General features: G+C 53.8%; 1 protein-coding gene across 2 annotated transcripts; it reads right to left on the bottom strand.

The window, feature by feature from the left end:
* Positions 1-188: 188 nt before the first annotated feature.
* On the bottom strand, positions 189-26,441 carry GPRC5B (G protein-coupled receptor class C group 5 member B). Of its 2 annotated transcripts, none has more exons than XM_047780380.1 (4): positions 26,381-26,441; positions 13,690-14,703; positions 3,571-3,683; positions 189-1,756 (listed from the first exon to the last, which is right to left on the bottom strand). In XM_047780380.1, the coding sequence occupies exons 1-4, from the start codon at positions 26,424-26,426 to the stop codon at positions 1,712-1,714; spliced, it is 1,218 nt and encodes a 405-aa protein (XP_047636336.1). In that variant the 5' UTR covers positions 26,427-26,441; the 3' UTR covers positions 189-1,711. The 2 variants fall into 2 exon arrangements, with proteins under 2 accessions (XP_047636336.1, XP_047636337.1); XM_047780381.1 differs by lacking the exon at positions 26,381-26,441 and adding an exon at positions 25,595-25,746.
* Between the last annotated feature and the right edge of the window lie 937 nt (positions 26,442-27,378).

Genomic DNA, 27,378 nt, shown 5'->3' with positions numbered 1-27,378 from the left:
GGGAGGGCGCTTCACGGTCGGTGCCATGCTCCCTCTTCCCCATGCTGGTACCGCAGGATATGCGCTAACGTCGCGCGGAAGGCCACGCAGGGGTGGCCAGCTTGGCCTCCATACTCTGGTGCCCTGCAAGGACGGGGGTGGGGGAGGGGGAGGGGGAGGGGGAGGACGGGACAACAGCAGACTGGGGCCTCGAGAAAAATCAGGTTTATTAAAACATACTCAGTTCAGACATGTTGGCTAGTGACAGGTCAGTTTCCCGCAAACACTAACCTTTTCCATTTTTGCTAAAGGTTAAAGGCTTCTGGGTTGTTTTATAGAAAAAAGCAATACAGTGATTAGAGTATATGCAAAGGACCCACCCCTCATGTATACATTCCAGGCCGTCAGGTTAAAACTCTTTGCTTTGAATCGTTGCTAGCGATTATGCTGGCCAAACAGTGCGGAGACCATGGGGCTTTTAATGGCCAAGATGTTCAAAGCGCCAAAGAAAGATGACTTGATCAGGACAGATGGAAACCATGGCAGAAACAATGGGCTTGGAAGAGAACCATTTTCATGGAACTTGCAGAAAACCAAGGCAAAAATGTCCCCCACACCCTCCCAAAGCAGCCACAGACCCTCAGGGGCACCTCCCCGCCCTGGACCTTTCACCACAACCGCATCGAAGACTCAAGACCTCACTGAGGTCTTGCTGGAGTGTAGGTGCCAGCTCTTCCCCCCCCCCTCCGCCCCCTGGCCACGTGACAGCATCAGGGAACATCTCCTATGGCATCTGCCTCCCGGCCAAGCCGGAGCGCTTTGAGCTGCTGGCCCCATTTGAGCTTTGGAAATGAATGTGGGGACAGAACTGGGGAAGGGCTGGAGGAACACTGATGAGGTGGGAGGAGGGGGGAGGGATAGGAGGGAGGGGAGAGATGGCTGCCCGGGGAGGGAGGCAGGAGGGAGAGGCCCAGAGAGGGAACAGGGGCGGGTGGCCACTTTCTGCATGTGACGGTCCTTTCCACGCCCAGGGAGCCTCCTCTTCTTTGGCACGTGCCAGGATCTCTCTCCCATCACTGTTTGTAAAGCTCCCCCCATCACTGCTTATAAATATCTCGCCATGATTTGGCTGGTCCTCGCCCTGGAATCACACCCACAATCTCCTTAACTGCTTCTGATCCGCCCCCTGAAATGTGAAAACCCACAGGCAGGCCGGTAGAAAGCCTCCAATCATCCTCTGAACCGAGCATCTCCAAGAGGCCGCCTGGGGTCCAGCACTGGCCTTGCAGGGGCGATGGTGCGGGGAGATCCTTGTTCAACCAACACCAGCCTCGCCCACTGGCCGTGAACTTGGTTCTGTTCTAACCCCACTGGCTGTGAACTAGGTTCTGTTGTAGCCCCAGAGGATGAGACCGTCTTCCCAACCCCATTTTTGAGGGAGCCTAATCCTATCTGCAATTAGCTTTGCTTTAGTTGGCGGGGTCTGAGGTTGGTTTGGTTATGACGTGTGTGGGGGTGGGTGGCTGGGGGGGCAGGGGAGGGCAGTCGGTGTTAGCTTTTCAGTTCAGCAGCGTTCACATTTACACGAAATCCCCTGTCGAGGATTTCCAAATCTCCTGGCTGCGAGGCGGCCTCGTTCAGCTACTGTTACCGATTTCTCCCTCCAGAAAGACAAAGCCAGGGACTAAAATCGGTAAGAGAGAGATTCTGAGTCTCTGGAACTTAAAGTCTTTCACCAAAGGTGTCTTCCAGTGTAAGTGGGCGGAGCAGTTGGGATCTGGAAACAGGAAGAACACGCTAAGAACGCTGAGCGTGGCAAAGTCAATGTCAGAAACCCATTCGTTAACGAAATACCCAAGATAAGTTACCTCGCTGGCTCCTAACGGGGCTCAGTCATTCCCAAGAAAAGTGACACCCACCAGGTGTTACGATGCTCCAGTTCTTGGGAAGGCCACCTCCCCTTTTCTGTAACCACGCCTCCCCAGCAAAAGTTCCCTTACCCAGAAGCCCACCTCACTTCTCAGTCCAGCTGTTTTTGGGGTTTGGTCTTTTTAGGGCCGCACCTATGGCACATGGAGGTTCCCAGGCTAGGAGCTGTAGCCACCGGCCTACACCACAGCCACAGCAACGCAGGATCCGAGCTGCATCTGCGACCGACACCACAGCCACAGCAATGGGAGATCCTTAACCCACTGATCAAGGTCAGAGATCGAACCTGCGTCCTCATGGATTTGTTGCTGCCGAGCCAAGATGGGAACTCCAGTCCAGGTGTTTTTATGTGACTGGACCAGGAGAACTTAAAAGAGTGACTGGTGGGGCTAGTTTCTAACTATCTGTATTATAACACACAGGCCAAATGCTTGCAATCAAGCTTTTCTTGGCACCTAAAAATAAACAGGCCAATGGATGGCTGGGGATCTTTACAAATACAATCTCTGAGCTTCCTTGCTTTGAACCCATTCCAAACCAGGGCAAACCAAGGTATCCCACATGCGCCAAAGGCCAGGAAAACCCAAGTTTTCCCTAGAGATCAAAGGCTATCCCTGAATCACAGTTAAAAAACAAAAACAAAACCAAAAAAAACTCAGGTTGAGTTATGGAGCTGGCACATGATATAAAGAATGGAATCCAATTTACAGGTGTAAACTGGCTCATGGGCTGTTTCTGAAAGAAGCATGTAGCTATGCTTGGAAATTAAATATGGGGATGAGAGGGTGTGTTTTGGCTGCTGGAGAAACAAAAGGATGTCGTTCCACGGAGGCAAAATGTAAAGGGTGACAATTCTGACGAAGGTCTGTTTGGCATCAGATAGTAAACCTGCTTCTGTGTTCACAGGTGAGAAATGATAATCACTTCAATTTTTTTTTTTTTGGTCCCTTTCTGGGGCCGCACCCGCAGCATATGGAGGTTCCCCGGCTAGGGGTCCAATCGGAGCTGTAGCCGCCAGCCTACATACACCACAGCCACAGCAACATGGGATCCGAGCTGTATCTGTGACCTACGCCACAGCTCACGGATCCTTAACCCACTGAGCGAGGCCGGATCCTTAACCCACTGAACCTGCGTCCTCATGGATGCTAGTCGAGTTTGTCAACCGCTGAGCCACGATGGGAACTCCCGTCACTTCAATTTCTAAAAGAAATCTTTTAGGGAGAGGGGTGGGGGGACCCAGCATTCATCTGGAGCCCAGAGAGAGGGGAGCAGGGGACAATGGGGGCTCCACTAGGTGGAAGGCAGCAAAATCTGCCAGAGTTTCATAATGCTGGGCTTTTCTCGCAAGGCACCTCCCAGGGAGCAGGTGGATGGGGCAACGTCTGTATAATGGAAACCAGAGAACCCACGGAGTACAAGGCCCCAGGAAAGGGGGATTCTTTCCAACGAAGCTACAGATGGTCAGCTAAGTACAGGTGGATGCTCCGTGCGTGGAGAAAGGGGACAGAGAGAAGAAAAATGGAAGCACTGCATGCAAGGGGGCATCAACGTGAGCCGCTGTCTCTGCAGGCCCCCCAAAGCAGCCTCCACAGAGCAGAGGGTCCCCCAACAATGACCGCGTCTCGGCTTCCTGCCAGAGTATCATCCCCGGATACTTACAGTGCCCCCGTTGAGCACGACGGCCATCTCAGTGGGCTGGTACACGTTGCTTCTGAACGGGGCGCTGGGTCTGTTTCCCACGCTGCCGTTGCGAAATCCTGCCGTTCGGAGCGCTAAGGGAGGGAAGGGCAACACAAGACCAGAAAGAAAGAGAAAAAAAAAGAAAAGACACAATTTTGTTTTCGTCCCTGGCCTCCACACCATGCTCCAGGCAACTCCCCCTGCCCCGCCCCCCTTGTCACAAGCCAGATTCAAAACAAAAGTCACAAAGGCACTTTGTTCTCTGGCTCTCTCGGAGCCTGATCCGTCTCCGTGGGGTTGGGGAGTCCGCAGAATCCAGGGTTGAGGTGGCTCTCGGGGAGGGGCCCCTGGGTGGAGTCCCTCCCTGCCCCGCCCCGCCCCAGCCCCTGGGGGTCACGGATGACAGGGGTGTCCCCCCATCCCTCAGGAGGGCTCCTCTGACCAAAGACCTTCTCACTGCTGAGCGCCCTTCATGTCAAGTTCAACATCACTGTCCAGCACGGTTTCTGGGCAACACTGAGAACGTGGACCTCAAACACACGGGAGAGGTGGGATACCCTCATGGGAAGGGGACAGAGGGGCACCAGCACTCAGGTGGGGTTATTTCTAGACGGGGGGGGGGGGGGGGGGGGAAGGAGATCTGAAGCAATGACAAAAGAGGTCCGCACTTTTTCGCCTCTGAAAGGTGAATAAACAGCATTTCTTATTTGCGGCGTACTTTTATTTATTTATTTATTTATTCATTTATTTTCATCTTTTTGCCTTTTCTAGGGCCGCTTCCACGGCATATGGAGGTTCCCAGGCTAGGGGTCGAATCGGAGCTGTAGCCACCAGCCTACACCACAGCCACAGCAACGCGGGATCTGAGCCGCGTCTGCAACCTACACCACAGCTCACGGCAACACCAGATCCCTAACCCACTGAGCAATGCCAGGGATCGAACCTGCAACCTCATGGTTCCTAGTCAGATTTGTTAACCACTGCGCCACAATGGGAAGTCCCTTTTTTTTTTTTTTACTTTTAGACATCCACATTTTTCTTTTTTGGTAGCACCCAAGGTACATGGAAGCTCCCAGGCCAGAGATCAAATCTGAGTGGCAGCTTCGGCAACGCTGGATCCTTAACCCACTGTGCTGGGCTGGGATCAAACTCTTGCCGCTGCAGAGACAACATCGGATCCTTAACCTGCTGTGTCACACACACACAAAAAAAATCCTTTCCTTTTTTTTTTAATTTTTAAAATTTATTTATTTATTGCCCTTTTTTTTTTTTTTTAGGGCTGCACCCACAGCATGTGGAAGTTCCCAGGCTAGGGGTCGAATCAGAGCAGTAGCCACCAGCCTACACCACAGTCACAGCAACGGGGGATCTGAGCCTCATCTGTGACCTACACCATGGCTCATGGCAACGCCAGATCCTTAACCCACTGAGCGAGGCCAGGGATCGAACCTGCATCCTCATGGATCCTCGTCGGGTTCATTAACTGCTGTGCCATGATGGGAACTCCAAGAGAATCTGTATTCTTGACCACCAACGCCATACTGGCTCCAGATACTATGTTTTTAACCATCATACTTCATTACTTAGGAGCAATTTGGGTTTGTTTGTTTGTTTGTTTTTGTCATTTTAGGGCCACACCCACAGCATATGGAGGTTCTCAAGCTAGGAGTCGAATCAGAGCTGTAGCTGCCAGCCTCCACCACAGCCACAGTGACTCAGGATCCAAGCTGTGTCTTTGACCTACACCACAGCTCATGGCAATGCCAGATCCTTCACCCACTGAGTGAGGCCAGGGATGGAACCTACGTCTTCATGGATGCTAGTCAGATTCATTTCCGCTGAGCCACGATGGGAACTCCAGAAGCAATTTGATTTTAAGTGACATTAGGGTCAACTCAGCCCAGACAGAACCAAGGGAAGTCGGAGCAGAGAGAAGCAGGGTGAGGAAGGCATATTCCAAGACCAGACTCGTGACAACCTCTTTGCTTTAGCATCTCCAAACCTTCTGAGCTCCCATGCATGTGCACGCAGGAGACGCCCTTTCTGGAAAGTAGAGAAGGTTGGGGGGGGGGGGGGAACCCAGGGGCGTGAGCATCCATGGACCCTCGCTAGCCTCAATTCCTAGCTGAGATCTCCTTGAAGACAGGGAAAAGCAAACAGCACAGCTGTCCTCCTAGTGCAGGGACCCAGCCAGCTGTGGAGGGGGGTGGATCTGGCTCTCACACATTCTCTTCAAAGAAACAAAGGCTCAACTCTACCGGCCAGCTGTGGGCTGCCTTGGCCAAAGGACCCCTCTCTGCAGTGGTTATTTGTGGTTCTCCTCTGGTAAACACCCCTCCCACATTCTAGGTCTCCAAGTCCTGGCTACAACTGCCTCCTCCCCTGGCCTTGCAGTGGGCCTGTGATTTAGGCCTGGCCAATCAGGTCCCATCGGAGCTAACCCTGGGATTTTTGGTTAAGCATCCTGGAAAATGGTCCCCTTTTCTTTCTTTTTTTTTTTTTTGTCTTTTTTGTTGTTGCTATTTCTTGGGCCGCTCCTGCGGCATATGGAGGTTCCCAGGCTAGGGGTTGAATCGGAGCTGTAGCCACCGGCCTACACCAGAGCCACAGCAACGCGGGATCCGAGCCGCATCTGCAACCTACACCACAGCTCACAGCAACGCCGGATCGTTAACCCACTGAGCAAGGGCAGGGACCGAACCCGCAACCTCATGGTTCCTAGTCGGATTCGTTAACCACTGCGCCACGACGGGAACTCCGGTCCCCTTTTCTATGGGGACTCTGTAAGCCTGGACCTGTAGCCTGCCATGATACTCACAGAGCCAAGAGATGGAGTGAGACCAAATCTTGTCATCCCTTGAGCCTCCTGGATGGTTCCATTCCTGAAGCCTGATCTCCAGTACATTAGTTTGCTATTGTTGTTTGTTTTGGTTAAACCGCTTTAGATCAAGCTTTTTTATTTTATTTTTATTACTTGCAACTTTAAGAATCTCAACTAACATCCTACTCTGACCTGGATCAGCTCTGAAAGGCAAGAGGGGCTCACCCATCAAGAGGTCCCAACAGGAATATTAAGACCACAGGCTAAATGCCAGCCTTCTGCTGTGGAGAATGCAAGAGAGGCTAGATTGGCCCTGCCCCCAAAGCTGACTCTGGGCCTTCCGCTGGGAAGCCAAGGGACGGAGTTTAAATAGCCCGTGGCATAATGAGATCAGAGAGATCCCTTAACAGAAGAACACTTTCTTGCTCCTTTGAAAGGTGAACTTTTAATGTGCCTTGTTAACGCCTTCCAAAATGTGATCTGAAGTGTTATATCCTTCGGTGTATTTTCATCTTCTAGCACATAGCTCATGCCTTGTTGATACTTCCTAAGAGACAGGCTGGGGAAGTCATAACTGGTGTCTCGCTGGGGAAAGGAAATCAAGGAGCAGTGGTTGCTGGGCTTGGCTGAGCCACAGGACAGCCTGGGGGATGCCCTTCCCATCTCTTTTTTGTTTGTTTGTTTGTTTGTTTTTTGTCATTTTGCCTTTTCTAGGGCCGCTTCCCACAGCGTATGGAGGTTTCCAGGCTAGGGGTCTAATCAGAGCTGTAGCCGCCGGCCTATGCCATAGCCACAGTAATCCTGGATCCAAGCCGCGTCTGTAACATACACCACAGCTCACAGCAACGCCAGATCTTTAACCCACTGAGCAAGGCCAGGGATCGAACCTACAACCTCATGGTTCCTAGTCGGATTGGTTAACCACTGCGCCACGACGGGAACTCCCCCATCTCTTAACATCAGGGATGGACTACAAGGTTAGAGACCCTGAAAGCCTGGCTGGTTAAAATGCAAGAGAGTTCTTGCTGCGGCTCAGCAGTAATGAAGCCAACTAATACCCATGAGGACATGGGTTTGATCCCTGGCTTCACTCAGTGGGTTAAGGATCTGGCGCTGCTGTGAGCTGGGGTTTAGATCACACACGCGGCTCAGATCTGGCGTGGCTGCGGGCTGTGGCTGTGGCTGGCAGCTGCAGCTCCGATTCGACTCCTAGCCCTAGCCTGGGAACCTGCATATTGCCATGGGTGCATCCCTAAAAGGCAAAAAGCCAAAACCAACCGACCAACCAACCAACCAAAAAAACACGGAATAGAAACAGGGCTAACTGTAGCTCCCAGGCGAAAGGTCCCTTGTGGGTTCCCTAAAATAGAATCTGGCTGAGGTCAGCCCCAAAGACGACCACAGCTGCTCTCACCATGCCAAGGGAGGGTGCCCACACATTTCCCAGCCAGCAAAGTAGGGTTTCTAGAACAAAGGCAATCCTAGCCAGGAGGACAATTTTGCCTCTCCCCGTGAGCCTTTCATGGGAACTGGGTTTGTCTGGGCCCACATGAATTTGGGTAGCCATGTACTTGGGATGATGCAAAAAAAAAGGGGGTTGTTCAAAGAAGTCTGACAGCACCCAAGGTGGGTGAAGAAGGGGGTTCTCATACAGCTATTCAGGGGAGACTAAATTAGTCCATCTTTTTGCAGGGTGGCATCTGGCAGGAGATATCAAGATTGAAAGAAAGGTGCAGACTCTCTGAAGCATGTCTAGGAATCTGTTTTTGCAAAGAGTTAATGATCAAGGGCACAAAGAGGAATGGATAAGACCGTTCACTGCAGCACTTACTTTTTTTTGCTTTTTAGGGCCATACCCTCGGCATATGGAGGTTCCCAGGCTAGGGGTTAAATCGGAGCTGTAGCCGCTGGCCTCTACCACAGCCATAGCAACGCCAGATCCGAGCCGCGTCTGCGACCTACACCACAGCTCAAGGCACTGCTGGATCCTTAACGAAGCCAGGGATTGAACCCGCATCCTCATGGTTCCTAGTCAGATTCGTTTCCACTGCACCACGACGGGAACTCCCACTGCAGCACGTACTTATATGCAAAGGCAGAAACAAGCAGAGGATTCACCAGCTAAGATCAGAAAAATAAACTGGGGTGCCTCCTGGAAAGCTATGCTTCGTGCAAAGGGTATTGGAGCTCCGCAGGCGCTGACCTGGAAAGGCCCCCCTCCACGATACACCACTGGTTTAAGCAAGCACCATGCAGAGTACCACTCAGACCCGAGGTTTCCACCTGGTTACATCTGAGATGCACTCGGAGAACTTCAACTACCTAAGCCCACAAAGACGTCATCCGAAGGAGGGGGCAGGCGCTGGTAATTTGTTTAAAGCTGCCCAAGAGACTATGAGGTGCAGACAGGTTAAGAACTGCTTGCTCTACGGGACTGTTGTGTGTGTGTGTGTGTGTGTGTGAGAGAGAGAGAGAGAGAGAGTGTGTGTGTGTGTGTGTGTGTGAGAGAGAGAGAGTGTGTGTGTGTGTGTGTGTGTGTGTGTGTGTGTGTGTGTGTGTAGAGAGAGAGGGAGAGGCTGTGTGTGTGCTCATCAAGAGATGTCTGGCAAGACTGGAGCAAACAGTTGGCAGAAGTTGCCTTTGGGCAATGGGATTTTGAGCTATTTTTATTATTTTCTCTCTTTCTTCCTCTCTTTCTTTCTTTCCTTCCTTCCTTCTTTCCTTTCTTTTTCCCCTCTCCCTTCCTTCCTCCTTCCCTTTTTCTTTTTGTGGCCACCCCTGGCATATGGAATGCCTGAGCCAGGGATCAGATCTGAGCTACAGATCTGTGCCGCAGCTGCTGCGATGCCAGATCCTTAACCCACTGTGCCGGGCCAGGGATTGAACCTATGTCCCAGCACTGCAGAGATGCCACTGATCCCATTTTGTCAACAGCAGGAATTCCAATTTTTTTTTTTTCCCCACTTACTCAACTTCTACATGGTTGTTGCTGATCTTTTGTCATCAGGAAGAAATAGTAAAACTATTTCTGTTTTTGAAAAGGAAGGGAATGAAGAACAACCTCCTTGGCTTTGGAAGGCAGAACGTGAGAGAGATGGGTGGGTGGAGTTCCCGTCGCGGCTCAGTTAACCAATCCGACTAGGAACCATGAGGTTGCAGGTTCGATCCCTGGCCTCGCTCAGTGGGTTAAGGATCCGGCATTGTCATGAGCCATGGTGTAGGTCTCAGATGCGGCTTGGATCTGGTGTTGCTGTGGCTGTGGTGGAGGCTGGCAGCTATAACTCCTAGTGGACCCCTAGCCTGGGAACTTCCATATGACGCAGGTGCAGCCCTAAAAAGCAAAACAAACAAACAAACAAACAAACAAACAAACAAACAAAAAGAGCTGGGTGGGTGTGTGGGGCACACCCTGACACCCCCTGTGCCACCTCTGGCACTGCTGGTACCAACACGGGTCCCAAATCCCTTTGATCTCCGGCTCTTACAAGGATATGAGGTCCTGGATGCGTTTTTCCAAGAAAGGATGCGTTTGTGTAAGGGGATTCAGAAAACCAACCTTCCCCCTCATTGCACTGCTGTGGGCTCTGCAGTGGGCTTGAACAAACTGCCTGACACTCCTGGACTCAGTTTCCTGCTCTGTAAAATGGGACTGATAATCCCTGCCTTCTCAACACATAGTCATCCTGACGCATCCATGAGATGAGGGACATTTAAGCACTTTAAGAAGAGTAACTCTGTGGCAGAGTGGTCAGTCCGCCTGGGTTGACACCCCGGCTCTGCCTTAGCCTTTCTGTGCCTCAGTTTCCCATCTACAATAATCCTCATTGGATTATCGCAGGAATTAAGTGAGATTAGCTGCTAAAATGCTCAGAACGGTCCCTGGTCTGTGCTAAGCACCCAGGAGAGGTTAGCCATCCCTACTTTTTTTTTTGGCGGGGGGGATGCTTATGGAGTTCCCGGGCCAGGGATCAGATCTGAGCCGTAGTTGCAACCTACACCACAGCTGCAGCAACACCAGTCCCCAACCCACTGTGCCAGGTCAGGGATCAAACCTGAGTACCAGATAGCTCCAGAGACACTGCTGATCCTGTTGCTCCACAGTGGGGTCTCCACGGCCATCCCTACTTTTGAAGACCCTAATACTTGGGTAGTTCTAACATCCCTCTTTCACTGCAGACAGACTAGACCCTGAGGTTCAACAGCACTGGTTCTCAGCCTTCCGGGGATGGCAAAGGGCTTTGAGAATCTGACACAGCAACAGACTAAGTTTACTCCCCAATGAATATATACAAATTTACATCCATTTCAGGAATTCCTGTCATCTGTGGGATCCAATGGGGGGGGGGGGTCCATGGATCTCAGATGAAGAGGATCCTATTCCAGGAGAAGCCAAGGAAGAGGCAGCTCCACCAGGACCCCAGGAACTGGCCAGGGGCCTGGCCTCTGGCATCACGTGCTCAGCGAGGACCCCGGTGCCAACCCCCACCTCTTCCTGGCAACCCTGGGAGCCAGCCCCACCGGAGCTGCCGCTCAGCACTGCCAAATCGCTGGACAAACACAGGCTTGCTGGCCTGGGGCTTTCCCGTAAGAAGGCACCGCTGTGATAAAGGCCACGCCAGGACTTCCGACTCTCCCTGCCAGGGGGTGGGGGTGAGGCTGTCTCAGTCCGTCCTGTGGGTCTGGCCGGGAGCAGGGGTGCGCAGGCAGCTGGGCACATCCTGGTGAGAAGGAGGGCAGGGAGGTGCCCTTAAGGACCTAGTGGCTCTGTGCTTCTCCCTGCCCAGAGCGGGTGGGCGGGCTGTGCTCCGGGCCTTGTCCCTCAAGCCAACGAGGCTGACTTCCTGGTACCATCAACCAAGCAGCGAGGCCCTGGTGCCTGGGGGAGCGTCACAGAAAAGGGGACCATGACGGTCTGCAAGGGGCCACCTCCAAGCTGTGTGTTTTCAGGCCAAACTGCACCCCCTACAGCCTCCACTTATTTATCTATAAGATGGGAGTAATAACAGGCCCTACGGCCATTCCTGTCGTGGCGCAGTGGTTAACGAACCTGACGAGTATCCATGAGGATGTGGGTTCGATCCTGGCTTCGCTCAGTGGGTTAAGGATCCAACGTTGCTATGACTGTGGTGTAGGCCAGCGGCTACAGCTCCACTTGGACCCCTGGCCTGGGAACCTCCATAGGCTGCGGGCGTGGCCCTAAAGACAAAAAAGAAACAAAAAAAACAAAAAACAACACAAAACAAAACAAAAAAAAAAACAGGCCCTGTCTTATCAGGCAGAGGTGTGGACTAATAAGATAACACAGGTTAAGGCACAGACTAGTGCCCGGCATGATGACTATGCTGGGTAATTATTACCGGCTGCTGCTGCTATTGTTACTGCAACTCCTGATAAATCTTTAGGTACCTGAGAAAAGGGATTTTTTTTTCCTTTGTACAGCTGCACCTGCGACATATGGGAGTTCCCAGGCTAGGGGTTGAATGGAAGTTGTAGCTGCCAACTTACTCCACAGCCACAGCAACTGGGGATCTGAACCACATCTGCGATCTACACCCCAGTTCACGGCAATGCCGGATCCATAACCCACTGAGTGAGGCCAAGGATGGAACCCATGTCCTCACAGCCACCATGTCAGGTTCTTAACCCACGGAGCCACAGCGGGAACTCCTCAGGCTCTGCTTTCAGAGGAGCCCAACCAAGATGAACATCCAAGAGATCCCGTTGTGGCTCCGTGGTAACGAATCTCACTAGTATCCCTGAGGACACAGGTTCGAACCCTGGCCCCACTCCGTGGATTAAGGATCTGGCGTTCTCGTGAGCTGTGGTGTACGTGGAAGACGTGGCTCAGATCCCGAGTTGCTGTGGCTGTGGCGTAGGCTGGCAGCTGCAGCTCCAATTCAACCCCTAGCCTGGGAGCCTCCATATGCCATGCGTGCGACCCTATAAAGACCAAAAAAAGAAAAAGATGAAGATCCAACAGGCTGGGCACACCAGAGCCCCTCAGAGCGTAACTTCTCACTCGATATGGTACACGAAGCGTTACATCTAAGAAGGCTCTGAACCCGGATGTCTGATTCTAGGGCCCAAATTTATACATCCCTGGTGACAAAGGTAGGGGAGGGGACACAAGTATTGCCCCTCACCATCTCCTGCCTCCGTCTAGTACCTGGCCTGCAAACTCAAACTCTTCCAGGGAGCCAGGGACTTAATGCTGATATGGTACAGCCGCTGGGGTAGGGAGCCATGGGGAGTGGTGGGGAAGGTGGCACAAGAAAGTAAATCCCCACCTAAAGGGTCACCACGACTCAGTGAGAGGTAAGTGACAGCGCCTTCCAGCCAGCTCTAGACAACTGCTGCCAAGGTAGGGACATCGGCCCAGCACCGCCCACATGTGGTTTTTCATAAAAGGCCAGGGGAGTTCCCACTATGGCTCAGCAGGTTAAGAACCCAGTAGAGTGTCCATGAGGATGCAGGTTCGATCCCTGGCCTCACGCAGTGGGTTAAGGGTTCCGTCCTTGCCACAAGCTGTGGCCTAGGTCACATATGCAGCTTGGGTTCCATGTTGTCCTGGCTGTGGCACAGACCCAAAGCTGCAGCTCCCATTTGATCCCTAGCCCGGGAATTTCCATAGTCCATGGGTGTGGCCCTAAAAAGAAGGGGAAAAAAGAAGCCAGAGGAATTCCCTGGTAGCCTAGCAGTTACGGACTCATCGTTGTCACTGCTGTGGCTTCCGTTCCATCCCTGAACTTCCCACATGCTGTGGGTGTGGTCAAAAAAAAAAGAGAGAGAGAGAAAAGAAAAGCCAGGAGCCTGGATATTCATATTAACATAGATGACAGTTGATAGGAAAAAACTGTAAATAAGAATTCATCTCGGAGTTCCCATTGTGGCACAGCAGAAATGAATCCGACTAGGAACCATGAGAACATGGGTTCGATCCCTGGCCTCGCTCAATGGGTTGGGGAATCTGATGTTGCCGTGAGCTGTGATGTAGGTTGCAGACGCGGCTCGGATCCGGCGTTGCTGTGGCTGTGGTGTAGGCTGGCAGCGGTAGCTCTGATTGGACCCCTAGCCTGGGAACCTTCATGTGCTGTGGGTGTGGCCTAAAAGGCAAAAAATAAAAATAAAAAAAGAATGCGTGTCGAGGCCAGTTTCAGCACAGGGGGCAATTGTCGTGGGCTCTGATCTGTCAGGACGGTCCCCGGGCCCCCGAGCCCCACGGGAGGGAGGAGAGAGCCTTTGTGGAGGAGCGGCCGGCGAGGCGGCGCCTGCTTTACCTGCATTGTGTTCGTCCATCGAGAAGGCCTTGTTCTCCATGTAGGTCCGAGGCAGCTGCACGTCCTCCTCGAACGCGGTCTCCCGCATCCTCGGCTGCGACGTGTCGAAGTAGTTGGGCGTGTTTTCCTGCGGGGCCGGCAGGATGGTGCAGTGGATCTCCGGGATGGCATGGAAGATGACAAAGACCCAGCCACTGGCCACCAGCGTGATGGCCAAGGTGGGGTCGCCCCAGGCGTCTCCCTGCCGCAGCTCGGCGTTGCCGAAAAGGTACATGGTCATCCAGGCCACCCAGATGAGTAGGGAGAGGAAGGCCGTGACCAGGAGGCAGGCCCCGTTCTGCTTCCACTTCTTGAACTTGCCACAGAGCGTGAAGAGGGCCAGCCCCAGGGTGGCCACGAGCAGGACCATGTCATAGATGAGGGCCATGGCGAAGTCCATGGGCTCGTAGGCACAGGCGGGCTTCGCGTCGCGCAGCACCGTCAGGACCAGCCACTCGATGGCAATGATGACCTGCACCAGCATCAGGCACAGGGCCATGCCCACCAGCTGCCAGCTGGACGGGCTCTTGCCGTGGCGCACCAGCCTCCGCACGCGCCACGCCTGGCTCAGCAGGCAGGAGAAGCAGAGCGCGAAGAGGACGCCCCAGAGGAACCGGCGGACGGAGCAGATGGTCTCGTCCTCCCGGATGATGAAGGCGAACGTCAGCCCAAAGAGGCCCAGGGTCCCCAGGAGGAAGAGGAAGTGGAGGCCCACGGGGTCCTTCTTCTCCTTGTCCTTGATGAAGGGCAGGCGCACCAGGAGGATGAGCATCAGGAGCAGCGTGATCAGGGCGCCCGCCCCGGCCACGGCCTCCACCACGATGCCCCAGATGGTGTCCAGGTCGCACAGGGACACGTACTGAGGGAGGAGGTCCAGCCCGCAGCCCCGGGAAGTGCTGGCGTTCTCAGAGGCCCCGGAGGCGATCACGAAGAGCAGGAGGAAGGAGAGCACCTGGTGGGGTCTCATCTTTCTCTCTGACACCACGAACAGTCCAGAAAAGTTGGGCGGGGGAGGGGAAAAGACCAATTCGTCGTAAGACTTCCCACCTCACTTCAAACCCACCAGCCCATGTGGCGCCTCAGGACATGTCAGGAAAAAAAGTGCCCCTTCCTCCAGGCAGCACAGCCCGGCATGGGGTTGGGAGGGGGATGAAAGCTCCCGCCTTTGCCCTCGGCCTGGCACAGTGACCAACCCGCCAGGAACAATCACCACTAGTGGCTGGCGGAGAGGAGGGGAGGGAGACTCGCTTTCTCCGAACACGCTTTCGTCGTCTTTGAATTTGAGGCCGTGTCCAACCTCTTCAAAAATACAAGAATACAATGGAACTTTAAAGAGATGGTCGGGGGGCTGAGCACTGCGTGGGGAGAAGAGCCAGCAAACCTGCTTCAGCGTCTCAGTGGTAACAGCTGGCATTTACCGGTGACTCACCGTTGGCCAGGCATCGACGGATCCAGTCCTCACACTGGTGCCAAAACAGTCTTGAGGAGGCTGGGACACTTGGCCAAGGTCACACCGCTCAGCTCTTAGAAGCGTTCCCTCACTCCTCACACCCCCCACCCCACAAAGATCTCCGTGCAGCCCCCAGCAAGGAGGTCTACACAGCAGCCCGGGCCAGCCCCTCCTTACACCACCACCCCCCCGCCGCCCCCCACCCGCAAGGAAAACTGCTCCTTCCCCCATCACTGGTCTCAGACCCATGCCATCCACTCAGACCTTGGCCAAGGTCACAGCCCCATCCCCCCCCCAGCGCTGCTCTCCTGTTTCTTCTTGGCTCTAATCCTGTCATCTTTTTGCCTGTTGCCTTTGCTTCTCCCGTCACTTCCTCCTCTCCTCCCTTCCTGTCTTTCTACATCCCTAGCTGCAGGGGGGCTGGGACCCTGTCCTGCTCATCAGCGTGGACCAGGGTTTCTCAACCTTGAAATTATGGACGCTTGGGATCTGATACGTCCTGTCCTGTCCTGGGCATTGCAAGGCGTTTAGCAGCATCCTTGGCCTCTACCCACTAGGGGACCGATGCACATACCCTCCCCCAATTGTGCCACCCCACCACCACCACCAAATTTTTAGACCCTATCAATGTCCCTTGAGGGAAAAATCACGGGGAAGCACAGAGGAGATGCTTCCCAAACGCCGAGTGAACAAGACTCCTCACCCTGGGCGCTTTCCTCTAGCCACTGCCACCAGCTCCTTGTTTTTGGAGGGAGCCTGGCCTTGGGAAAGCCACGGGGGCTGCGAGGTGCTTCCAGGGCTCTCAAGCCAGCCTTAGCTCCACCCACAGGGAGGTTGTAACCAGCCACCTTCCGGGCAGCTCAGCACACCCCTGGGGTGCTTTCTTAAGTAAATGCGGTATCGACCACCTCTCTCTCTGCTCCTTTAGGAGATACAGTGAGCAGCCCGGATCCTGCCTTGCTCGGGATAAATTATTGATGCTGCTGAAGGAGAAGGAGCCTGGCGCTGTACAGCCCGGCTCCCTGGCCTACAGATGAGAAAAGGCTGGCTGGGAACATGGGGCGTCCTGCCACAGATGCTCCTTAAACAAGCATCCCAGCTCTTGCCAATCGGGCCCATGGTCCAGCCACTATTTGTGGCCCTGCCACATCAGCCACCGGAGTGTCTCCTCAGCTATTTACGCTTATCTTGTCTACACACCTCTACTTAACAGACTCACTGAGTCCCTGAAATCGAATCACTTAAAAGAAAACTCAAGACATTGAAATGCTTGTCAATGGCACTCAGGTCACATACCCATTGGCCTATCCTACCTCTTCTGGAAAAACACTGTCCTGGCCAGAGCTGCTTGTCACAAGAGCACACTGGGAATCAAAATTTAAGAACCAGGTATGTTGGGAGTTCCCGTCATGGCTCAGCAGTAACAAATCTGAGTAGGCTCCATGAGGACATGGGTTCCATCCCTGGCCTCGCTCAGTGGGTCAAGGATCTGGTGTTGCCATGAGCTGTGGTGTAGGTCCCAGGCTCGGCTTGGATCCCATGTTGCTGTTGCTAGGCCGACAGCTGCAGCTCCAATTGGACCCCTAGCCTGGGAAACCTCCATATGCCGTGGGTGCGGCCCTAAAAAGACAAAAAAACCCAAAAAACAAAAAAAAGAAGAAAAAAAAAAGAACCAGCTCTACCGGAACAAAATTCCAACAGCCCTGACACAGCACTGGATTTCCCCCAGACTTCTCATCAACTGCGAGCGTGATTAAGAGGCTTATCAACAAGTGACAATAGGACACACCCCAAGCAGCCTCTCCAGGTCACAGCCAGTCTCCGCCCAGGGTGGCTGGGAGGGCGACAGGTAGGAAAGTGCTTTTGGAGTTATCCGCTAACCCTCTCCCCACACACCCCCTAGGCCAGTGGTTCTCAAGTAGCAGTGATTCTGACCCCAGGGGACATCTGACCATGGCCGGGGTCATTTTTGGTCACAGCTGGGGAGACGGGGTACAACTGGCAGACGAGCGGATTGAGTCCGGGGAAGGTGCTAAGCATCTAACCATGTAAAAGACGGCCCTCAACACAAAGAATTATCCGGCCTCACGTGCCTGCCGTGCTGAGGCCAAGAAAGCCTGGTTTACATGCTTGAGAGCAGCGTTGATGAGGAAGAAGCCAGGAAACCAGCCAGGCCTCTCAGCCTCAGGCCTGCATCCCACGCTCTTTCCTTGCAAGGACCTGGCCTTCTGGTGGGCACATGAACAGATGCTCAACATCACTGATGGTTAGAGAAATGCAAATCAAAACTACAAGGAGTGGCCATCATTAATAAGGGTCAGAGTGGCCATCATTAATAAGTCTACAGATAACAAATGCTGGAGAGGGTGTGGAGAAAAGGGAACCCTCCTGCACTCTTGGTGGGAATGTAAGTTGCTACAACCACTATGAAGAACAGTATGGAGGTTCCTCAGAAAACTATACATAGAATCACCATATGATCCAGCAACCCCACTCCGGGCATATATCTGGACAAAACTGTAATTCAAAAGGACACATGCACCCCTATGTTCACTGCAGCACTATTCCCAATAGCCAAGACATGGAAACAACCTACACGTCCATCGACAGATGAATGGATTAAGAAGATACAGTACATATACACAGTGGAATACTACTCAGCCATAAAAAGAACGAAATAAAGCCATTTGCAGCAAAATGAATGAAACTAGAGATTCGCATACTAAGTGAAGTCAGTCAGAAAGAGAAAGACAAAAACCATATGATATCGCTTATATGTGGAATCTAAACTATGGCACAGAAGAACCTATCTACAAAACAGAAACAGACTCACAGACATAGAGAACAGACTTGTGGTTGCCAAGGGGGAGAGGGGAGGGAGTGGGATGGACTGAGCATCTGGGGTTAGTAGATGCAACTAACCCCAAAACTATTCCATGTAGAATGGATAAGCAATGAGGTCCTACTCTACCACACAGGGAACTATGCCCAGTCTCTTGGGATAGACCATGATGGAAAGTAATAAAAGAAAGGGAATGTGTATATTTTGTATAACTGGGTCACTTTGCTATACAGCAGAATTGGCACAACACTGTAAATCAACTACACTTTAATTAAAAAAAAAAAAAAAAAGGGATTTCCTGTCGTGGCGCAGTGGAAAGGAATCTGACTAGGAACCCTGAGGTTGCAGATTCCATCCTGGGCCTCGATCAGTGGGTTAGGGATCTGGTGTTGCTGTGAGCTGTGGTGTAGGTCCCAGATGCAGCTTGGATCCTGAGTTGCTGTGGCTAGGCGTAGGCCAGTAGCTGTAGCTCTGATTGGACCCCCTAAACCGGGAACCTCCATATGCTGCAGGTGCGGCCCCAAAAAGCAAAACAAACAAACAAACAAAACCCTGCCCTTCTTTTTAGCTTCCTTCACTCACTCTCTGGGGCGGGGGGAATCTCCTCTCTCCAGGTCCCCTACCAACTGGGGGGACTTGGTTCCACCAGCTCCTCCCAACCCCATCCCAATTGGCCTTCCAACTACAACAGGAAGCCAAGGTGGAAGATAAAACAGCAAGATGGCCACCAAGCTTCTGAAATTGTGCAGTTCTTCTGACCGTGGTCTAGGTCTCCAGCGGATGTGGGACATAGATAGATACACGCTTGCTTTCTGCTTTCATTCCTCAGGGTAGACTCCTCTCCTGGGACAGCCATTACTCCTGTTGCCCGCCTTCATTTCTCCCATTTCTGCACAGATCTGATTTTCCTCGGGAGAGCCCCCTCAAGCCCTAGCTGCTAGCACCTGACCGCAGGTCTGGCCAATCAGAGTGTTTATCCCACTCTCCTGGCACACTGATTGGTTCACAGACAGGCGTGTGGCCCCAACTAGACAGCGGGAGAATCAGTCTCACGATATTTCCCAGAATTAACTGGAAAGAGGTCTTATCAACTGGGGTTGATAAGCTAATAGACACCTGAAGCTGGAAAGGACCTATTTACCATCACAGGGAAAGAGCCCGTCAGAGAGTAAAGCTGACCCAGAGGAAATGGCCAAGGGAGGGTCCAGAATTGAATACAATGAAAGGCTGGATTCGATTATGCCTGAAGCCAGATTCCCAGGTTCCTGCCGTTCCATCGGCCAATGAACTTCCCTTTTTTGGATTAAGCCAGTTTGATCTGGGTTTATGTTACTTGCCAACAACGAGGTTCTTCTATACCTCCCGCAGGATGTGGCCCTCTTCTTCCAGGAAGTCCTCCCTACTCACATCTAGGCAGCCAGGGGTTCTGCGAGGGCCCAGTTGTCCCAAGCGGGTCATTATCATTGCTGAGGATGAGCATGAAGGTGACAGCCATTGTTCTACAGAACAAGGTCCAAGATGATCCGGAGGAGGGCTACACACCACCACCCAGAATGAAGTGGCATTTGTAAGGGGTTCAGAATTGCCCCTCAGAGTTTTCTATCACTGTCATAGTGCCCATGACAATGACAGTTAGCTCTTACAGCACTTACTATGCTCCAGGCCCTCGTCTAGGCGTGTCACATGTATCAGCGCCTTAGAATCTGGACAATGACACCATGAAGCAAGCGTGTTTATGATCTCCGGTTTACAGGAAAAAAAACAGAGAGGCTAGTTGGCCTGTCCAAGGTCACACAGCTAGAAAGCAGTGGAGCCAGAGGACAAACAATTGTGCTATTGTTACTGGACTCTTACTACAGACCAGGGCTCTGGAAATGTCACGTAAGCCCTTTGCTGGCTCATCTATCTAAATTAGGTCCTTTCTGCCCCTTTATGCTCTCTACTTTCTTTCTTTTTTTTCTTTTTGGTCTTTTTACGGCCACACATGTCTGTGGAAGTTCCCGGGCAAGGGGTCGAATCAGAGCTGGAGCTGCAGGCCTTCACCATAGCCACAGCAATGCCGGATCCTTAACCCACTGAATGAGGCCAGGGATCCAACCCACATCCTATGTCGGGTTCTTAACCCACTGAATCACAACAGAAACTACCCCCCCGCCTTTTTTTACCCTCAACACATGCTAGTTCCCGGGTCAGGGATTAAATCCCAGCTGTAATTGTGGCAACGCAGGATCATTTAACCCACAGTGCCTGGGAGGGGATTGAACCTGAGCCTCCACAGTGACCCGATCCACTGCGGTCGGATTCTTAACCCACCACACCACAGCGGGAGTATAGAGCCCTATGCTCTATACTCTTGATCTTTATCTTCACGGCATGTGCTGCAGTTTTCAATTATTTTATTTTATTACTCTTTTGGTCTGCCTCCACCCACCCCAGCCCTTGTCTTATTCTGCACTGACTCCTCAGTGCCTGGCAAACAGGCAGGGCTCACAGCCCAGGTGCTGAATGAATGAACAGATAAACATGGTCTCAATCGTCACATAACCCAGCCAGGAGATGCTCTCACTCTCATTTGATGGAGGAAGGGAATGAGAGCTTGAGAGGTTTCAGTTGAAGTTCGATCCCCAGTCTGGCAGCAGCAGCAGCAACAGCATTGCCCGAGAACTTACAAAATGCAGACTCTCCCGAGTGAGCCTAGCTACCTGGGTTTCCACAGCCCTACGGCGAGCTCCAGGTATGCACAGATGCTGGGGTGCACTGAGATCGGAGAAGCAGGGATACACTCAGCGCAGGAGCCAGCACCCTGCCCCAGCACCTTCCACCTCACCACCCCTGCCCCAGCCCCAGCAGGCGGTGCCCACTTGTGCTCCCCTGCACCCACCATCAGGTAAGCCCCATCCTGCCACCTCAGCCACCTGGGAACTCCCCCTGCTGAGTTTGGAGCAGCTCTCCAGGAACCTCAAACTGCACGACACCAGATTAGAGGTTTGGAGTCAGCCCCACAGCAAGGCTGATTGGGACGGGATGAATATATAGCAACAAACCCGTGGGATGTAGGCGTGCAACTCCTCAAAAGGAGTAATGAATAATGTGATGAACGCGCAAGACTCGGCTCACATACTAATTACTCTGCTGCCAGCCAGGCTCCCAGAAATGTGACTCATTCAGATGCTCTTAAATACACCGCATCGCACACGCACGCGCACACACACTCTCCCCGCAGAGGGGCCAGAAGCCACGGGCAGGTGGTGGAACAGCACGCTTCATTTCTCACAAGCCGGGACCTGCAGAGGCTGGGAGGAATGCAGGCAAGATTCCTTGGGTAAGAAGGGCAGCCCTGGATGCCTGAAGGCCACAGGCAGGGCTGGTTCTTCCAGCCCCGGATCCCCACCAAGCTCGGCATAAATTTCCCGTTTATGCCCCTGGCACTTGCTAGAACCCTGTGATCCTGGGGCAGCTGACTTAACCTTACTTGCCTCAGTTTCCTCATCTGCAAAATGGAGACAATGATACCCATCTTGTAGGGTTCTCATGAGGATTGAGATAATTAATAACTAGGGTTTAGAACAACAGTTAACATGGGATAAGTACTTATATAGTAAATAACACGCCTGTTAAATAAATGAAAGATTGGCGGGAGTTCCCATTGTGGCAGAGTGGAAACGAATTTGACTAGAAACCATGAGGTTTCGGGTTCGAGCCCTGGCCTCGCTCAGTGGGTTAAGGATCCAGCGTTGCCATGAGCTGTGGTGTGGATCGCAGACGTGGCTCAGATCTGGTGTTGCTGTGGCTGTGTGCCGGCAGCTCCAGCTCTGATTGGACCCCTAGCCTGGGAACTTCCATATGCTGCGGGTGTGGCCCTAAAAAGCAAAAAAAAAAAAAAAAAAGATTGGCAAATGCTTTGAGGTTATGAACTTTTCTGACTCAGCTTTTCCAGGAGGGGCGGTTGCTACGGAGATGGGGCTGGACCGGGGCTCACCCAGGTGTGTTTGCCTACCACCGGTTTCCAGCCTTCCTCGTCACTTATCAAGCAAAGAGGTCCCTGAGGTGATGATGTGAAGGGGAGAAGCCTCTGGGGGTGGTCTACCTTGGAGACTCCCCAAATCTCCTGGTCCCTAAGCACGTGCTCCAATTAGGAGCCTCACTGTGAGGGTGGTTTTTCCAGGGGGGAACCGGGGTGAGAGGACCCCAAGCCAGCCTGGGTGCCCCGAAACCAGTGTACCAACTGAGAAGTCAGAGCCAGGATACCCAAAAACCAGACACAAACCATTTTTTGGGGAACCTTCTCACCCACCCACATGAACCGAGATATGAGATGTACAAAACCTCCCTGGACCATGCCATTCTGACCTGCCTCGCCTTGTGCTACCAGAAGCATCTTAAACCCACCTTCTCGAAAGAAGGAGGGAGGCGCTCGAGAATGGAAGGGAAAGCAAAACTAAGCAACTCTGGAGGCGCTTTCATAGCCCTGGGCATGTTTAGCAGTTCAGTACCTGATGGCACAGAACTGACACTGCCGTAAGGCTCCCCAAGAGAGGAAGAGCTCCGTTCGAGGAAAGTCAGAGGGACCCGTGTGATGTTGGGCAGAACTTCTCGGACCTTCAGTCTCTTCTTCTGTAAAAACAAGGCTGACGTGAACTGTACTTAGAAAGTACTCAGCACGGAGCCTGGCACGCAGGGAGCACCGGGTCCCTGCTTATCACAAAGACAATCACGAGTCTCATTGTCCTACTGGGAACATGAAGAGGTGATGTAACTTGGCCAGGGGCTTCCTGGCATCGTGGGCCAAACTGGGACTAGAACCCACTTGTCCCAACTCCTGACCTCAAGGCCACTGCACCCCTGCCTGGACTCCCCCGTGTTTGGCAGAGGGCCAGGATGAGGCCGCCGGGCCAGTCACCCCACGCACCTCAGCGTTACACTCAGTCCCTGCCCACTCCCGTTATAGCCACCGGCCTATTTCCTGCTCCGGAGGGATGAAACTGTTACAGTGTTTCCTGACTTTAAACTCTTTCCCAGACCTGCCATCTCACCCTTTCCTATCTTTCCCAAGTTACACCATCTCATAATCTTCAGTTCCCATCGCCACCCAGACCACCAGCCTATCTGGGGGCTCTCAAATTTAAGAACCCTTAGCAGGTTTGTAAACAGGGTGGCCAGAACACAGGCACCAAGATCCATGAATAAATATGCAAAGCAGCTCCAATCCTGTAAATAAAAGCAGTCATTTAAATGCAAATTGCATCGTCGGCTGCCCCTTTCAGGGTGGATGGCTCCTCTGGGGCTGTAATTCTCAGAAGAAAATGTGACTAACTCAGAACCCCCAGGAAGCTCTGCGTGAAAGTGCTTCTGGGGCTGCAGGCTCCGGGTGGGGGCCCGCTCAGGGCAGACAAACTGCCTAAAAGTGGGGAGTGGATTTTAAAACCGGACCCACCCCTGGCGTAGGCTCACAGGGCTGGCCAGGCTCAAAGCGGTCCCCACTGGCTGGACGGAGGAGGTTCCCAGCGTCTCGCCATCCCCCGAGGCAGGATGAAAGGGGAGCTGCTTTTCGTCTCCTTGTTGAAGTCAGGAGAGCTTTGAGAAATCAGAGCTCATGGCTTCCCGCTCCAAACCTTGGGAGGGTTCCCTGGCCCAAGGAGAGTAAAACCTAAACTCCCTTCCATGGCCCCGAATGAAGATCAAGGTCTGGCCGGTCCCTACCATCCCCTCGCCGCCCCCCACTCTCCACATCTGCCTAAGAGCTCCAGCCACAATGGCCTTTGTTCACTTCCTCTAAGCTCTTTCCCACTTCCAAGCCTTTGCACTCGCAGTGCCTTCTGCCTGGTTCGGTCTCCCCCCACCTCACGATCGCCGGTCGTAGGGCCCTCATCTCTTGGGGCTCCATCAAAATGTCACTCTCCAGAACCGTCTCCCCTTATGTCCACGTACCATTGTCCCTCTATTGCACATCACGCTGTTTCATTTTCCCGGCAGCCCTTATCCCCATCGGAAGTTCGACCCACTTACAATTTAGTTACTTATTTAGGGTCCACCCACTTCCCTAGGGCCCTAGGAGCAGGGGTTTATCCATTTTGTACACTGTAGCACCCCAGACCCACTTTGGGCACATCCGGCTGGCGCTTTTATTGAAATAACACATGAATCCATAAAGATTTGGAGCTTCTCTTTCTAACAACACTGCTTGTCTGGCTGCTGCCCGCGTCCCAAATGGCGACTCCCTCCCCTTCCATCTTTTCACTTCCCAACTCAGCTGACCCCTGTCCAGACAGCAGGGAACAAATAGGAAACTCCACAGTCTCCATGCAAAACTGGCCGGGGGGAGGACTCCCCAGCCACAGATGCCGATTTGCATTCTATTTACATGCTGTTTGCTGGCAGTTTCACTCCAGCTCTGAATTCTCCCGAAAGCCCCCACCCCTGGGGAAACTTCCGAATCAAGATTCCTCGGCTGAAGTTCCAAGGCTTTTGTGCCAGGTCCCTCCCCCACTTCTCTAGTCTTTGCAAGGATCCCCAGTTCCTCCAGGGCTTTCTTTGCTCAGGTGCCCCCCCCCCCCAACCTGGTGCAGTTGAGCAGCCAATGTGGCGCGTGGCCCGGGGCCCCAGGCGGGGACGCCGCTGCCCGCCACGCTCCAGGGGCCTTTGTCCGCGCTCCAAGGAGCCGCCCCTTAGCGAACTGGGGACAAGTTGCGGAGTGGGGGGTGGGAGGTGGTATTGGCGAGGCCTGGGAGTGACAGAGCTAGGGAAAGAACCTTCCGGCTGTGCTAGAGTCCTCCTCCGGAGCAAGGTCGGCACCCTCCTCCCTGGCTAGTTAACCAGCTCCCTCCCACCCCACCCCCCAGCCCGCCAAGGCGGGTGCAAGCAGTAAGGAACCTGGGATGCAGAGGACTGGAACCCCGTGTCCGCCAAGGGGTGGGGATGCAGCACTGGGCTGGCTCACCTCTAGCCAGGCTGGAACAGAAAAGCTAACCGACCCCTCTCCCCCGCCATTGTATGCAGCTGCCCCTCAATTGTCCCCCGGTCCCAGGTCTCAGCTCTGCCTCTTTTGGCCTGCAGTGTCCCCCTCCTGGTCCCGTAGTGCGCAGCCACGGCCGGCTGGGAGCTTGGCCCCTAGCCCCTGCGGCAGGTGCGGCAGCTCAACCCCAAAGCTCGGCCCCTGTGCCCCCAGCTCCGTCTGCCCTGCGTGTGGTCAGGGCCCACCGGCTTGCCACGCAGCCCCCAAACCTGCCCGCGGCTGCCCTCACAAATCACCCGGGCACGGCTGGGCTCCTTTACATTCCCAGATGACCTTTGCCTCTGGTGGCCCCAGGACCCTCCTCAGGGACTTGGATTTCCTCCCGGTCCGGGTACACCCCTCCCCCCGAAAGGTCCCAACCCCCCCACCCCACCCTCTGCGGCTTCTCTCTCCCTTGGCACTGTGGTCCCCCCCTCCAATCCCCCATCTCACTCAGCAGATTAACCCCTTGGGGGGGCCTTAGCACAGAAGCAGACCTCCCCTCAACCCTCCCAAGTCCAGGCGGGAAAAGTTTCTGGGGTCCCCGCAGCGCCTCCACCCCACCCGCGCCGCTCGCACTCACCGACCCCCGCGGCCCCGAAGCGCCGACGCTCCCGCTGGCCCTCGGCTCCAGTCACATCTCTGCAGCGCGCCGTGGCCCCAGCCCCGCGCGCGCCCGCCCGCCAGCCTGTCCGGCCTCACCGCATCGCACTCAGGAGCCGCTGCCGCGCGAGGCGCCCCCTGGCCCGGCCCGCGCAGCTGCAGCCGCCACGACCCCGCCCCTCCAGCCGGCCCGCCCCCTGGAGCTCCGCCCCCCGAGCCTCCGAGCCCCGCCCCCGGCGGGGCCGCCGCAGGGCTGCTTGTTCCCAGTTGAATTCCGCTCAGGCGCTAAGACGAACCCCCTGCAGAGTCCCCGATTCAAGAATACTCCCTGCATATCCACAGTGAGCCCATAAGCAGTCTGGACGTGCCGGACACATCCGCAGGTTGATCTACTTGCGGAAACACACACACGGAGCCCCCCAGATCAGCACATTCTCCTACGTGGCTTCCTAAACAGAGACTTCCCCACTATATCCCAGCAAGAGCCGGGGCGCAGAGAGGATTCCGCCGCGCTCCTTCCAAAGTCACAAATGCCCCAGTATCCAACCAGGCAGCCCCTTCCCGCCTGGGCACACTCCAAATCCTCGCCCCTCCCAAAGGACTCTTGTCCCTTTACGTATCCTGAGCCCTACACCCGCGTCCTTGGACGCCCCCAAACATACTCGAACGTCCATGGAGTACTCCTCACATGGGTCCATGCTCAGGATCCCACCACCGCCGCCACACACATCACACGCATTCGTCCACGATCTCCCTGCGCACACACCTGGCACTCCGCAGACTCTCAGGGCACAGGAGGGACGCGCGCCCATGGGGTAGCCACGGGACCTGCTCGAATAAAGTGGTTCAGGGCGGCTGGGACCTCGACACAGAGTCTGGCTCCTGTCCGAGGTCAGCATGAGCCTACCCCGCCTGGGAGCTGCTCTCCAGCTTCAGACCAGCCCAGGTCTTCCTTCCAAAGTCCCCAGAACTTTGAGGACCCCTCTGTGCTGTGGATAAGACGCCCCCACCCCCACCCCATCTTGGCCCTACAAGACACAACAGGGGGAGGTACGCAGGAAGGTGGGTTGCCGAATAACACTCCCTTCTGGGGACAGCTGCAGACCCTGATCTTTGGGGAACACTGACCTTTCAGATATTCGCATCCCTGCCTTCGAGCCTGCGGCCAGGCCAAGGCGGTTTTCTATGGTCAGGCGACGTACCATTCGGACCTGCATCTTTCCAAACAACTCATCTTAAGTTTAAGGAAAAATGGAGAAGTACCATGAAAACAAAAAATTCCCGGTTTTATTGGCTGACATATCCTCAGCGCCTGGAATAGGGTCTGGCACTCAGGAGACGATCTTTAGACATTTGCGAGACGACCCCTCCTCAGAGTCCGGGAACTGGAAAACCGGAACATGGATAGGTACTGCCCCCTTGTGGTGTCTAGTGGAACTGACGCCGAGATTCTTTTCTTTCTTTCTGTAATCCTGAGTAAATTCACTTTTCCAAGCCATCAGCTGGCGTGGGAAAGCTGTTCCTGTGAATTGATCAATATTACAGTTGCGGTTATATTCCTTTCCCTAGCCCATTGTAGAGAGGAACCCTGGCTGTGATGATCAGTTTATCTTTGGGTGATGATACTTTGGGAAGGAAAGGGTGAAAATGAAGGAGGCTATTATCTCCCACTCAAAAGTTTAGGAACCCAAGGACCCATTATCTGCGTCATGGTAGCTTATGCTCACTGTGAGCCAGGCGCTATTCTAAGTGCTTTACATTCTT

The sequence above is a fragment of the Phacochoerus africanus genome, chromosome 5, assembly GCF_016906955.1.
Source record: "Phacochoerus africanus isolate WHEZ1 chromosome 5, ROS_Pafr_v1, whole genome shotgun sequence".
Lineage (NCBI taxonomy): Eukaryota > Metazoa > Chordata > Mammalia > Artiodactyla > Suidae > Phacochoerus > Phacochoerus africanus.
The sequence above is the reverse complement of the archived record's forward strand: the minus strand, read 5'-3'. Positions and strand labels throughout refer to the sequence as shown.